Source organism: Pan paniscus, chromosome 19, assembly GCF_029289425.2.
Source record: "Pan paniscus chromosome 19, NHGRI_mPanPan1-v2.0_pri, whole genome shotgun sequence".
In the NCBI taxonomy this organism is placed as follows: Eukaryota; Metazoa; Chordata; class Mammalia; order Primates; family Hominidae; genus Pan; species Pan paniscus.
The window spans coordinates 18,775,116-18,789,660 of NC_073268.2; the positions used below are offsets into that span (position 1 = coordinate 18,775,116).

Consider the following 14,545-nt stretch of genomic DNA (forward strand, 5'->3'; position numbering starts at 1 on the left):
AGGGCTGGGAGTTGCTTCCTGGGATGGGGAGCTCCGAAGCCAATTCAGAAGACGGCCCCGGGGTCTGGCGGGGAGGCCCACCGCTGCCCAGAGGGCTCGGGCGGCCGGGAGGGGGCGCTGTGTCCTCCCCACGCCCTGCCCGCGGGCTCCTAGCAGCGTTCGCCGCGCTGCAACGCAATGCGCGCCCGGCTTTCCCCTGGGCAGCGTTCAGTGCCCGCTTGTCCTGCAGGGCCCCGCCGTCTCCCTTTCATCCTGGGGCTCCCAGGTCCAAAGGGTTCCCAGATCCAGCCTCTTGCCTGAACCAAAGTGGCCAGGCACTCAGTTTGTAAGATGAACGAATGAAGGAAAGAAGGAACGAATGAATAAGGGCTCATCTTGCAGAGCGTTCGCGTCTCAGCGCGCACCAGGCACATCAGTGCCAAAGGTGCTGGGGGTCGGGCCCAGCGCCCGGCGCGGCTGGAATGGGGGCGGCGAGGAGCTCCTCCTAGCCAGCCGCAGGGCGGGAACTGCCCAAACGCAGGTCGCAGCCTCACTGGGTTCCGCGGCGGCTCCGCTCAGTAGGGACCGCCCTGTTCCCTAGCCCCCAATAGCCTCGCCCTCATAAATTCACCTGAGCACCCTGGCCCAAGTCACCCCAGATCCCTTGGACTTCCCAGGCCCCGACCTCGGCCGGGCGGGAGGCTGATCTTTTACCGCGGCCCCCTTCCCCCATTCCCGGCTTCTCCCCGGGCTGCGGCGGCCGCCACTGCTGCCAGCGCGCCCCGAGGACTGCCGCAAACCCCGGGCGCAGGGAAAGGGGATCCTGGCGGCGGGACACAGAGAGCGGGCCGGGGGAAGGGGAGGGAACGGAGGAGGCGAGGAGGAGCTGGGAGGGAGCCGAGGGGCGAGGCGCGGAGGAGGGACCGAAGGGGAGCGGAGGGGAGAGGGAGGGGGAGGAAGGGGAGGGGACGAGCTGGGCGAGGGGGCGGGGAGCCGAGGCGAGGAGCGGCGCGGACCGTGGGGGAGGTGGCGGGGGCGAGGCCGGCAAGAGGCGGCCGCGGGCCGGGCTGCGTCGGGAAACGGCGGCCAGACTTCCCCGGGAAGGGGCGAGCGAGAGCCGGGCCGGGCCGGGCCGGGCCGCGGGGCCGGGAAGCGCCGAGCCGGGCATCTCCTCACCAGGCAGCGACCGAGGAGCCCGGCCGCCCACCCCGTGCCGCCCGAGCCCGCAGCCGCCCGCCGGTCCCTCTGGGATGTCCGTAGGACCCGGGCATTCAGGACGCTAGCCGAGCGAGCCCGAGGATGGGACGGCACCCGCAGCTCCGTCTCGTCAAGGTAACAGCCCGCCGGCCATCCCTCGAGCGCTGGCGCCCCCGGCCCCTGGCGGACGCGGGACGGGGCTGGGCTGTGGGTGTGATGGGGGCGGGGGCGCTGGGAGAGCCGTGCTTAGGTCGGGGAAGGCTGGGCTCCGGGGCAGCCTAACTCTCTGGACCTTTGGAGCCAGGGTTGGGTAGGCAGGGGGAGACTCAGGTGAGAAAAGAAATCGTGGCGAAGCCGCCGGGATGTTGGCGGAGGAGGGGGTCCGCCCACCCGGGTAGCCGGCTCCGCGCCAAGAATCGCTCTAGGCTTTGGGGCAGACGCCTAGGGGAGGGGAGGTTCCACCTCCCACGCCCTTCCTGCAGACCTTGGCCCCGGGACTGGAGACTCTGAAGCGGGGTTCCCACCTCGCCCCAGCGCCCCCAAACAGCTCCCCGACTCCGCACGCCCCCGCCCTAGTCCTGGGAGCGCGTCGTGCCCCTTCCCCTCCGCGGCGAGCTGCGAGTCCGGAGAGATGAATGCCGCCCGCGCCTGCGAGCCCTTGATCAATATCGCAGTCTCGGGGGAGGAGACGGTGCCTCTGGCGGCAGTTCCTGTTCCGCGACCGCGGCTGGGAGCGCGACGCTCGCTCTCCGAGCCTGGGCACCCGCGATCCCCGCGCTGCGCGGCCGACCCTGCGACGCGGATCGGGCGCTGGAGTTTAGGAAAGTAGCCAGACCGCACGTCCAGCGTCTGCCCGCTGAAGTTCGTGGGCGGTGGGGGCGGCCCGCGGGTTGTGTGAGCCAGGGAAGGGCCGGGAGGCCGGCAGTCCGGCCCACCGCTCGTGCCAGGCGTCACTTGCAGCCCCAAGCGCTTTCCAGAGCGTTTTGGTCTTGCAGGGTATAGGCGCGCCCGCTGCAGCCGGCCGGAGAGGCGGGTGGGCCTCTGCGCTGCTGCCGGGACACCCCGCTTCGCGCCAGTCTGGGCATCGCCTCACCCGGGGCTCGGGACTCCGCAGGGTCCGCTCCAGCCACAAACATAGACACCAGCTTGACCCGGCTCAGGGCATTCAGAGCGATTACATTCAAGAGACTTCGGTGGATTTGGGGGAGGGGTGCGGATTGGCGGAATTTCATTTTTCCATCAGTTATTAAACCAACTGTACGTATACCGGCTTACCAAGTGGTTTGAGTTAAACCACCAAGATTTTTAAATGCAGCAGCTGCTGCTTCCTTAGTTGAGACGTTACAAGTTACTGAGATTTTTCTCTAATCCTGCCCCTCCCCAAATATTTATAAATTGATTCTTAAAATGATCGAGGGTTGGTCTTACTGAACCCACATCCCCTCCCCCATCCGTTACCTGAGGGCTAGGGATGAACTCACAGATTATTTTCTGGGCGTTCGAGGAGACAGACAGGTGAGGAAGGTAGAAGAAAAACATCCAGAGAGGTCGAGTAGTTGGCACTGAATGGGAATAGTTTCCAAAAGGCTCGCGTGTACCGAAGCCTGGTCTAAATGCACAAACCAGTTAGACCAAATTCAGTCTTTTAAATGGATTCAAAGAATTGAACTACGGGTGTTTTCTTTTTTTTTTTTTTCAGGTTTACGCGGAAATAGATCAATGTTCTTTTTCTGGCCTTTCATAGAATTGTGTGCAAATCTCTGTTTAGAATGATCACGTTTTCCGTAAAAAAGTCTTTTTATTTCCTTTGTTCCTACTAGATGGTGGGGTGTTTGCCCTTTATGCCTGGCCTAATAAACTCAGTAGGCATTCAATAAATTCCAGATGAATGTGGGGCAGTAAGTGAATGGCCAGCGAATGCTGGTTTCAAGCGTTGGTTACAATTAAATAGTTGCTTTTCTTCTTTTATTTATGTAGCATGTACAATTCACTGGGCATTATTCTACCTGCTTTGCAAATATTAAGTCATTTAGTCCTCCTAACAGCCCTAGGAAGTAGGAATTATTCCTGAGACACAGAGAGGCTAAGTAACTGGTTCAAGGTCACACAGCCAGTGAGTAGTGAAGTCAGAATTCAAACCCAGACACTCTGATAAAAGGCTTTGTTTTGTTTGCTTTTACCAGAAAATATCCTTTTTTTTTTTTTTTCAAGACAGGGTCCCACTCTGTCGCCCAGGTTGGAGTGTAATGGTGTGATCATGGCTCACTGAAGCCTCAACCTCCCTAGGCTCTGGTGATCCTCCCACCCCAGCCTCCAGAATAGCTGAGACCACAGGCATGCACCACCACACCCAGCTAATTTTTGTATTTTTTGTAGAGATGGGGTTTCCCCATATTGCCCTGGCTGGTCTCGAACTCCTGGGCTCAAGCGATCAGCCAGCCTCAGCCTCCCAAAGTGCTAGGATTACAGGCATGAGCCACCATGCCCGGCCATTACCAGAAAATATTCGAAGCCACCTAAATCTCACTCTAGAGCTCAGCCAGATGAGAGCTCAGGTAGTTTTGTCAGCATGAGAGTACAAATCTAGGGGATTTAGGGTTAATCCCAAATCCAGCTCCGTCCCCAACAAGTCAGCCAGTGTTGGGAAAGGGTCCACTCTGGGGCCTATATTGTGGGCCTCACACTATACCAGTTACAGAGTCCTGGGGGAAAATGTGTGTGAATGGGGAGAGACAGGGTGTGTGAAAGTGTGTGTGTGAGTGGGGAGAGACGATGTGTGTACAAGTGGCCATGAGTCAGGAGAAGACAGACAAGACATTGTCTCTATCCCCAGGGAGGGGCAGGGGCCTGAGCACCTCGGAGTCAGCCACACACCCACTGCATCTCCTCGTAGGGAGATGGAGTGTGGCTGTAAACATGGGTCCCAGTGTCTGTGAGGGGTGCAGAAGGCAAGGCCTCTGGATGGATTCTAACAGGAGAGTGAGCTCCCAGGAGGGAGCTGGCTATTGTTATTCTTATATAAGCCAATTTAGCAGCAATAGGCAAAGTTTGAAAACCAGAATGGAAAATGATTGCAACCTCACTCTTTTAATCTGGCTGCTGTATAATTCATTTAAAAAATAACCCCCACAGGTCCCCTTCTGAAGCACCTGTCTGGGCACAGCTGTGGCCATTGGGCAGCCCTCTCCTCAGTGTCACAGCCCAAGTCTGTTTCACGTTACTCCCGAGCCTCTGCAGGAGACTGTCAATGTCTGCATGTTGCCTGTGAGTGAATGGACTTTGCCATCCCTATATCGGTGCATATCTGGGCCATTTCCAAGTTGTTTCTTTGATTAAACGATATAGAGCCAGGTTTTCGAGGGGAGCGTTGGCAAGAGGCATGAGGAACGCGAAACAGTGAGCCCAGGGTGGGCCAGTGGGCTGCTGTGGCGTGCGGGACTGCTGGCCTGGCCACAGACTGGGGGTAAAGACAGGGAGGGGCCAAAAGCCAGGCCAAGCCCCTTGGATTTGAAATGACCAGCCATAGAGAGGAGTGTGTAGATTATGGAAAAGTTGAACACTCACCCAGAGCCAGTGAGGACAAGCTCAAGTGGAAAATCCATTTCTCACCCTCTTTAACATTTGGCTCCTCAAAAGCATCAACCTCCGGGTTCAGCCACACATAAGGAGTTTGGGGGTCAAGGTGCCACCACCCCAAGTGCCCGTGTGGCCTAGAAGGAAGCAGTTAGGTGCCGGGCTGATAATTTCAGCAGCTATTGAAGGGGAAAGACCATCAGCCTGGGAGTCAGTGAACCTGACTCTGATCCCAGCTCTGCCTCCAATCAGCTGTGTGATGGCAGGTAGGTCACCTTCCCTCTCTGAGCCACAGTTTATCAGTCTGTAAACAGGGATATTGGACTGGATTCTCTGTTATCTCTCATGTCTCTGTGAAAGGTCTGTGTTTTCAAATACTCCTTAGGGACATGATCTCACATAGAAAGAGGGGGGTGCCACGAACTGGATTCCCAGCACTCCCCCTTCCCAGCTCTGCTCAAGCTGAGGGACCTTGGAACATGGTACTTGGACCTAAGTACTCTCTCTGGGCTTCAGTGTCCCCAGATATAAAATGGGGGAAATGCCTAACTCAGGAGGTTGAGGTAAGGACAAAAGGAATTAATACATGGGAAGTGCCTGGAACAGTGCCTGGCACAGTCTGCTTTCAGAAAAAGCTGCAAGGTGGCTACTCTCAGCAGATATAAGTTAATGCAGGAACAGCAACTAGCAGCTCTTGGACATGCAATATATTATATATTTTTTGCATCTTTTACCCTTCACGGCACTGAGCCTGACAATCCGTTGCACAGAGTAGGTGTTTAACAAATGTTTGTCGACTTCATGGATGAGTTTATTGTTGCTTCTTCCGTTTGGTATTGTACAATTGGAAAGAACCCGTTTCTGTTCCCACCAGATGCAGATGTCATGTCAAAACAGAAGGCTGAGAGATGCTTAAACCACCCTAGTAGAAAAGCCATCTCTGATGCAGAAAGGACTAGAACTCCCCCTTAAGCCCACTGTGGTTATTAAAAAAGAGAAAACAACAGACAGCCAGTGCAGCACCCCAGTGATCTGGAGAATCCCTTGAGGGTAGAGCCTCAGCCGGTGAAACTCCAGCGCTTTTGCCGTGTCTGGAGGAGGGCAGGTCACTAACAGTGATCTGGGCCGTTTCTTCCTCAGTGAAAAGAGGGAGTAGGGTGATCTCTCCCAGCTCTGATTCTACCCTAACCGCTCACGGTATCAACCAAAGAAGGGTGAGCCCATTTTGAACGTAAGGCCAGGTCGAGATTTCAGCTGCAGTTTTAATAGTCAAAGAATGAATTTGTTAACTACAAATCATTCTTGTCTACCTAAATTCAGGGAGGTCCCTGTCAGCAGAGTCCTTAGGAATTTTTTTTTTTTTTTTTGGAGACAGGGTCTCACTCTGTTGCCCAGGCTGGAGTGCAGTGGTGTGAACACAGCTCACTGCAGTGTCAACCTTGTGGGCTCAAGTGATCCTCCCACCTCAGCCTCCTGAGTAGCTGGGACTATAGGCGTGCATCGCCACACCTAGCTAATTTTAAATTTTTTTGTAGAAACGGTCTTGCCGTATTGCCCAGGCTGGTCTCGAACTCTCAAACTCCTGGGCTCAAGCAATCCTCCCACCTCAGCCTCCCAAAGTGTAGGGTTACAGGCGTGAGTCACCGTGCCCAGCCTTCATCCTTTTAAAATGCTTGTCTTTGGACTTGTTGCTCTAGGCCAGCCATCCCTTACCCCACCCAGTGTGGCAGTCAACATCTTCTTGTATGGGTGGGAACAGCAGATGAAGCAAATGTGGGCTTGAATCCTTACTCTGCCCTGAAGCTGTGGGCAAGTCACCTCTTCATCTGTCTAAAGCGGGGGAAATAATACCTGCTTTATGGCATAATCATAATGACCATGAGATGCCAGGTGTGAAATTACGCACAGTTGCACAGTGTCTGGCACACAGTAAGTGCATAATAAATATTAGCTATAGTAGTCACTTAATAAATCTTACCAACTTCCTCAGTCTAAGAAAGGCCATCAAAAGGAGAAGTGGTGAGGGGATGAGGGTAGAGGAAGGGTATTTGGCGTATAGAATCTCTTCCTGCCTCAGAGCACTTTTCACAGTCCCTGGGGAAAAGGGATCAGCTACCAGCCATCAGCTGAGCTTGAAGGTCATAGACAGACCTGAACATCTGGGATATGGAAAAACCTGACAGTAAAAGTAGATATGTAGGGAGGATAATACGAAATGATTCACTCACTGATGCAAACAATCATTTTGAAAATAACTAGCTGGATTCTATTAGACAACAGATTCTTAATCACTTGTTTTCTGAGTATGTGGTATCCGCTTCCACAAAATTGAATGGATGGCAGGAAGGGAGGGAGGCGGACTTCATGAAACGGGCATGTCAGAATCTGGCTTTGGAAGACGGGTTCCCCTTCACGTAGAACTGCGGATTCAAATGCTTTAGCCAAACATGTTCTTTGGCAACTGTCCACCCAGCAGCCATAAAACTGTTTCTGGGACAAATGAAGATGTTTGCGGCTGTTCTTTCTGCCCTATAAGCACAGGCAATTTGTCCATCTCACCCGCCTGGCACTGCTGGGCCCAGAGAGAAGCCTCAGCGAGGTGCTTTGAGATGGGATTTGTGGGGTGTGCACCTGCCCCCCTCCGCATGTCAGCTGGTTTCCAAGCCCCAGCCAGTCTGGTTGGGAGCCAGTGCGCCTAGGTCAGAGCCCAGAAAAACTGGCTAGACTGGTCCAGTCACTTTGTGGCTGCAGAACCAGGGAGGCAGGGCTTGTTCTAGACTGACCGCTATACTTTAGAGTCTACCCACTGGAGTTTTAAGAGGTAGTGGGGGCTATCAGGAAGCACAGTGAGAACCTTAGTTGAACCTTTGAGTGCTGGGATGTCAGGGGCTTTAGGAGAATTGGGACAATATATTGGTCATCATCCCTGGTCAGTACCAAAGCCCACAGAGCTGAAAGGCACCTGCCCAGGGTGAAAGGCTGGGACAAGTGATGGCCGCAGCATTGCCATTTCCAGTGGGGAGTGCCCTCCCTCTGTGATCCATCCATCTCTCCCTCCCTGTTTTCCCAGCCTCTTTGGCAAGGTGTGTGAAGGGCTCATTTCTAGAAAGCCCTTCCTAGCTCAGCAGAGGCCAGAGGTACCAGGCTGGGTGGGGAGCCTGTGCACAGAGACAGGGAAAAGGAGTGTGGCCGGGGGACAAGGGGCTGGGCTGGGTGGGCTGCAAAAGCACACCGGGTCCAGGAGGGGTTTTACCCTGGGGAAAGGGCTTTAGGAGAGTCCAGGGCCATCTGAGGCACAGTCCTTACAGGTCCAGGCCCCCTGCACTGGGGACCCAACTGCACTCAGAGCACGGGCCTGGCAGGGTGCCCAAGGGCTCGCTCAGGGTGGATGATTTCACTCTTACAGAAGATGCGGAGACAGACAGACAGACAGACAGTGAGAGAAGCAAAAGGGGAGGGAGAAGAAAAAGACCTGCCTGCCTGCCTTGGTCATTCTTGCTTTTAACTTTCTCCCTAGCATCCAAGAGAGCCTATGCCCGGGTTCTGAGGCCAGCGGTGGCATCTCCTGGAAACTTCCTCTCTGTTTCTCACAAGAATTCCTCCACCCATCCCTATCCTGGTGCCTGGGTGCCCGAAGCCGTCCTCAGCTGTTGGGAGAGCCTTCGGCGCAGAGATGCCCCAGATGAGCTCCCGCCATGATCCCACTCCCTTCCACCACCCCCAGGGCTGCTCCTCCTCCCCAGAAGCAGGGTGCAGAAGGGACAGGATCTGTTGCCTCTGTGGGCCTGCGTGTTTCTCAGTGGGCATTTTTTTCTCTCTCTCTCTTTCTCTCTCTCTCTCTCTCTCTCTCTGTCTCTCTCACACACACACATACACACACACACGCTGGGAACCTGGCGAGTGAGCTACTTTGCAGTGTTTGTAACACCCGCACCTGCCACCTCCCTCAGAAGCCACTGTGTGGTCACCACCTCTCCTCTGAGCACAGCCAGACCTGTACGGCAGGTGTGCAATGCCACCTCAAGGCCAGAGTTAGAGGCTGACTTCCAGAGGAGCAGCTGGGCACCTGGGGACCACGGGCTTAGCTGGGTGAGTGACTAGCAGGTTAGACAGCCTCCCCGGCATCCCTCAGCTGCCCGTGCCTGGCTGGGAGCCCGAGAGACTCAGCCACTCCTTCATCTTCCCAGACGGGTAGGGCAAGGCTGGTCCTTGGAGGGAGGCTGGTCCTTGCGTCCTGGGCTTGGTCTTGGTCCAAGCCACGCCCTTCCCCTTCCTCTTTCTGCCAACTCTGCTCCTGTCCCTTGCCTACGCCTCCCAGGTTCTTTTAAGCAGGTACACTGTTTACTGGCCAGGTGCGCCATTTACTGAGCTGCTGTTGCACTAAGGCCCACACAAGTGACCCCATTGAGTCCTCCCACCCCCTTCTAGAGGGGAAAGAACCTGATGCTCCCCTAATCTCTTGCTCCTCACTCCTGGCCCTCTGCCTGAGTCGCACTGTTCTCCTTCCTCCCCTGCCAACCCCTACCCAGCAGAATATACATATATGACACTTCTCTTACAGGAGCTTCTGCCCCCAAGTCTGTTTGTGCCAATCTTCATCTGTCATGTCCACCAAAGTCCTCCTGAACTGGCCCCACCTCCTCCTCCAGGAAGCCCTCCAGTCTAAATCTGTCTCTCACTGGTTGTTCCTTTGTTCTCACCTCATCCCGTCCCCTGGTGTGAGCCTCTAGCTCATCGTGGATCCTGGGCTGTCCCATAACATGGGGTCTTACAGCTCTTTGATGTATCCCCCCACAGGGGGCTCAAAAACACCTACTAACCAGATTCCACATGGACCCCTGGTGACCCACATCTAACCTGAGCCCTTGTTCCCACCGTAGATTATGAGCTCTGCCTAGACCAGAAAGATTCCCTTACAAAACAAAACAAAACAAAAAAATAACAAAACCTCTGTGTGCCCAGAACTTAGTCCAGAACTGTGCACACAGTAGGTGCACAGTAGATGCTGAACTAAATGGAGGGTCTCTCCCTGCTCCCACTCCCCAATGAACGTCTGTCTGAGTGTGGAAGTGCTATGGCGACAGAAGACACAAGTGGCAAGCCAGACAGATAGGTCCCTCTCTGCCTCCGCGTGTGGATTTGTGACTCAACGGCTTATCAAGGGCTACGCGGCAGCGCGGCTTAGTAACATTAAAAGATTCCAGCACTGCCCTGTGTTCCGCCTCCGGTCCCCATAGCACTGGGGGCGTTGTCCACGTGCACGCAAGGGCAGCATGTTGCTTCATGAGCGGTTCTGGACAGGGATGGTGGGAGATGTTGCTAGAGGGAATTGTGGCCCTGGGCTTAGAAACAAAGGGGCAAGAAGGTCTCAGAAGCTGGGGCCTCCAGAGAGCAGGGTCAGGGCACTCTAGCCTCCAAATGGGGACTGGGGAGGCGGCCTTGGTGGCATCCTGGGGTTCCCTCCCTGGTGCTGTCCTGGTTCTGCTGGTCATGAGGCAGGAGTAGCCAGGCAAGGCAGGGGCGCCAAGAGCACTGGCATTCCTGGTACCTTCGTGAGATCCCGTCCGTTGGCATCCCACCCCTCCAGCTCCCTGTGAGTTGGTGTGGGGGTGCAGCCTGGGGCGTCTTTTCTCTCCTGATGGCTGGGGCCTCATGGCCTGACTGTGGAAGCTGCTGCAAGGCTGTGAAATGCAGGGCAGGGGGGCCTAGGAGTGGTGGGGCTCACATGCACCCTGGAGGAAGGACCACTGTCCCTAAAGCTGACAGGGCAGGAGGCCTGGGGTTGGAGCTGACTCTGCCACTTCTTGGATGGGTGACCTTGGGCAAATCACATGACCTCTCTGGACCCTTGTGTCCTCTTTACCGGACCGACCACAATGCAGAATGAAAGAGGAAATGCCTGTGCTGCTGCAAGGGGCCTGCTCCCACCAAAGGTCAGTGAGACCTGCTGTTTTCATGGGTGGGAGTCCCACCCCAGGACTCCCCTCAAAACTAAGCCCAACTATCACTCAAGACCCGCCTCCTCCATGAGGCCTTCCCTGGTGAGCCAGGCATCACACTCTGTCCTCCAGCTAAAGCAGGGCTCTCAAACCAGCTGTGGGGAAGGACCCCATGGATTTTTCCAATCCATGGCCAACTGGCATGTGGTCCTGCTATATAGCCTGCACCACGTGATTCACCTGGCAAGTCTGACAGCATCTGAATTGGTCTAGACCCTGTTTGACGAGATGAGTCTTGACTGCATGCTCGGATGTCACCGCAGGGATGGATTCACATGAAATGCTTACTCTCCAGTTTTGTACTTCTCAAGTTGTAGACCAGGAACCAATTGTTGGTAGGTTGGCAAACTTGACCAGTCGGACCAGTCCTCACCACCCTTTGAATAGCGCGGGCCTAAAGCCCTCCTTTGGGGCCAGAATTCACTGCCTGGCCCAGATCTCTGGTTCACCCTTCACACAGCCTGCCCCTCCTGCCATGCTTCTTGCACTTGTGTGTCTCCATTGCATGGATGTGAGTGATGTAGTGGCTCTTTCTGGCAGCCAAGGCTGGGCGACGGAAGAAGGAAGAACCCTTGTCCAGGAGGAGGAAACTCTTTGGTTTACTCAGACCCCTTACCCAGTGGCGGGTTCTGAGCAGGCCCCTTCCCCCTCCTTGTCACACTCATCAATCTGCACTTGGTGACAAAGTGAGCTGAGGACCCATGATCAGTGGTCGCAGCCCCTAGTGGGGCAAGGGCAGCCTTGCTCTGTGTGGGTTCCCCAAAGCTCACAGGACTTAGCCCCATGCTGTTCTACCCCTTGTCCCCGCACTCATCCAAGGTAAAGGAATCCCACTTCTCCAGGGCCCAGGACCCGGCTCTGCCTCCTGCCTCTGAGGTGCCGGCCCTGGGGAGGCTCTGGTGGAGCCTCGGCTGGGTGAGCTCAGCTCGCTGACTCTGGGAAGAGGCTGCTGTTCGAGCTCTTTCTGGGCTGCCTCATTTCTCAACTTTGGCTGCATCAGCAGGCAGACCTTCCTGCATCTCCCGTGCACCCCCTGCAGGAGGAGATCTGGAGGAGCTGACCCAGCAGGGCCAGGACAGAGTGAGTCAGGGGAAGGAGTTCCCATCTGCCCAGCTGGCCAGGAAAGGTCGTTTCCACCAGTCCGCTGCCTTCAGACTGAGGCCAGGAGGTGGGAGACTGACTGATCCAAGGTCGCACAGGGCATTCACCAAGAAGAGTGCAATCCAGGTCCTCTTCCTGCCTTGAAGGTGCCTCTCTCTTGTAATCCCACACTCTTCCCAAGGTCCCCTCTACAGCCACCTTCCTCCCCTGCCCCGCCCCCATAATGGGCAGGTAGGCAGGTGTCTTCAAAGCTGGGATGGAGCATTGAAACCCTCCAACCCAGGGCTTCCCAACCTCAGCACTATTGACATTTGGGGCCGGATAATCCTTCACTGTGGGGGCTGGCCTGTGCATTTTAGGATGTTTATCAGCATTCCTGGCCTTTACCCATTAAATGCCAGTCGCACCTCCCCCTTCCTGATTATAGCAACCAAGAATATCTTCAGACATCACCAAACGTCCCCCGGGAGGCAAAATGGCCTCCAGGTGAGAATCTCTGAGCTGGCTGAGTTATCCTCACTTCTGTTGATGCTTCAGAATCACTGGAACGCATTTAAAAAACATAAGGGTCCCTGGGCTCCCCACAGGCCTATTGAACCCCAATTTTGGGGGTGAGGTGTGAGAAATGGGATTCTCTGTCTCCCAGGTCAGGTGTCAAGCACTGTCTGGAAATTCTGATTTTGTCTAAGTCACTGCCTTTACAAGCAAAGAATCAGAGGACGGGGCCGTTGCTTGTTTTATGTCTGGTTAGTCCTTATTTCTGTCCTAAATATCCCTGTTCGGTGGGGTTTGGCGGTCCAGCAGCCCTCTTTAAACTGACCTCTGGCCTTAGAAGGCAGTCGTTTTTCCAGGAAAAACAGCCCCAAAGCCTTTAGCATTTTTAAATAAAATAGAACCTAATTTCCAGCCACCAGTTTCACTCTTCCTTTCTGGCCCTCTTTAAATCCCTTTTAAAACGCAGCTCCATAAAGGACATCTTTTCTCTGCCGACACCGAAATCCCCCTCACTTTACACTTGTCAGAGAGCGGCTGAGCCGAGAGCACAGCTGATAGTGTCACCTGCGTAGCTGGTGTCTCTGCGGCTGTCCCCACACCTCGGCTGTGCCTCCCACCCACTCAGGGACAATTTCCCAGTGTCTGGGAGCCACTCACAGCTAACAGCTCCCAGGGGCAGGCACTGGATCAGAACCCTGGGCTGGGCTCCCCTTTTCTGTGAGAGCCAAACAGAGCCCTTCCTGAGTCCCATCCATTGGCAGGGTCCTACTGTTGTCCGCCCCCTCGTTCCCACTGCTAGCTCTGGGGGAGCTGGGCTGCAGCCAGGAGCCAGAGTTTGAAAGGCAAAGGAAACCTGTACCTATGTGTCTTTTGGAGGATCCAGGCTTGTGATGAGGAAGAGGAGGGAAGGGAAGGCAGGCAGGGCAGGCAGGGAAACAGGCTGTGCTGCCCAGGGGCAGGAGCGTGGCTCCAATCCCAGTCCCTCCAGTTACTGCAGTCAAAACCCTGGGTAAGTTACTGTCTCCGGGTGCACCAGTCTCTTGTTTGAACAGTGGGGAGATAGTAAAGGCTCTGACTTGCAGGGGTCGAGAAGGATTAAATGAAGAAATTCACAGGGCCTGGCACTGTGCAAGCCTTCAGTAAAGGCTGAAGAAAGAAAGAAGGAAGAAAGAAAGGAAGGAAAGAAGGGAGGGAGGAAAATGGAAGCCAGGGAAGACTGAGAAAGGTAGGGTGGTTAAGACAGGGAGAGAGCAAGATGGGGAGGAGAGAGGCAGGAGGCCGAGAAGGCACGGGCTACAAGAACATATCCATGAGTGAATTTGAGAGCAAATCATACAAAGACGGGGAGCAAGTGAATGCATGAGAGGCAGAAATGAAGAGAAGACAAGGAGGATGGGAGCTACGCTCTGGGCACCCCCTGCCCCCATGCCTAGCAAATCCATATCATTGACCTGGATGTACACTCCATTCCTGTAGGTGACCACTGCTGGCTTCTGGGAAAGAGTGGAGCTGGAAAGTGGGGTACATGCCCTGAGTGGGCAGGGGGCTGGGCAAGGGGCACTTCTGGGAAGAAAAGCCAAGTCAGGAAGGAAGAACGTGCAAAGTTGAGTAACAGAGTGGTGACCATTTGTGCGGCCTGCGCACCTAGCCCCATGCTGTTTTTTCTTTTTCTTTCTTTCTTTTTTTTTTTTTTTTGAGATGGAGTCTCGCTGTGTCACCCAGGCTGGAGTGCAGTGGCACGATCTCGGCTCACTGCAAGCTCCGCCTCCCGGGTTCATGCCATTCTCCTGCCTCAGCCTCCCGAGGAGCTGGGACTACAGGCGCCCGCCACCACGCCCAGCTAATTTTTTGTATTTTTAGTAGAGAAGGGGTTTCACCGTGGTCTCAATCTCCTGACCTCATGATCCGCCCACCTCGGCCTCCCAAAGTGCTGGGATTACAGGCATGAGCCACCACGCCCGGCCCCATGCTGTTTTATATGCACCATATTGTTGAATCTCTCCAGGAGCTTTGGGATGTGAATATTTTATCCCTATCAGTCCCATTTATAGATGGGGAATATGAGGCTTGGAGAAGTTCGGTGATTCTCCCAAGGTCACACAGGTAGGAGGGGGCAGATAAAAGATTCCAACAAGCATCTCTCCAGCCCCAAGTTTAGAGATTTGAATTTCTACTCTCCTGTACATCCTGGAGCCAGGGCA

The 14,545-nt window shown here is 55.0% G+C and overlaps 1 protein-coding gene across 6 annotated transcripts in view; it reads left to right on the forward strand.

The window, feature by feature from the left end:
• Nucleotides 1-1,011: 1,011 nt before the first annotated feature.
• CRHR1 (corticotropin releasing hormone receptor 1) overlaps nt 1,012-14,545 on the forward strand; it is a 54,299-nt gene continuing 40,765 nt past the window's right edge. For 3 of the 6 annotated variants that reach the window (XM_008965169.4, XM_008965161.4, XM_034941606.3), the window contains exon 1: nt 1,140-1,311. In XM_008965169.4, the coding sequence (XP_008963417.2) occupies nt 1,279-1,311 (33 nt within the window). In that variant the 5' untranslated portion in view covers nt 1,140-1,278. Of the gene's footprint in view, nt 1,312-14,545 lie in introns of all 6 variants that reach the window. The other 3 variants (XM_003804921.5, XM_003804922.5, XM_008965179.4) reach the window with 2 other exon arrangements.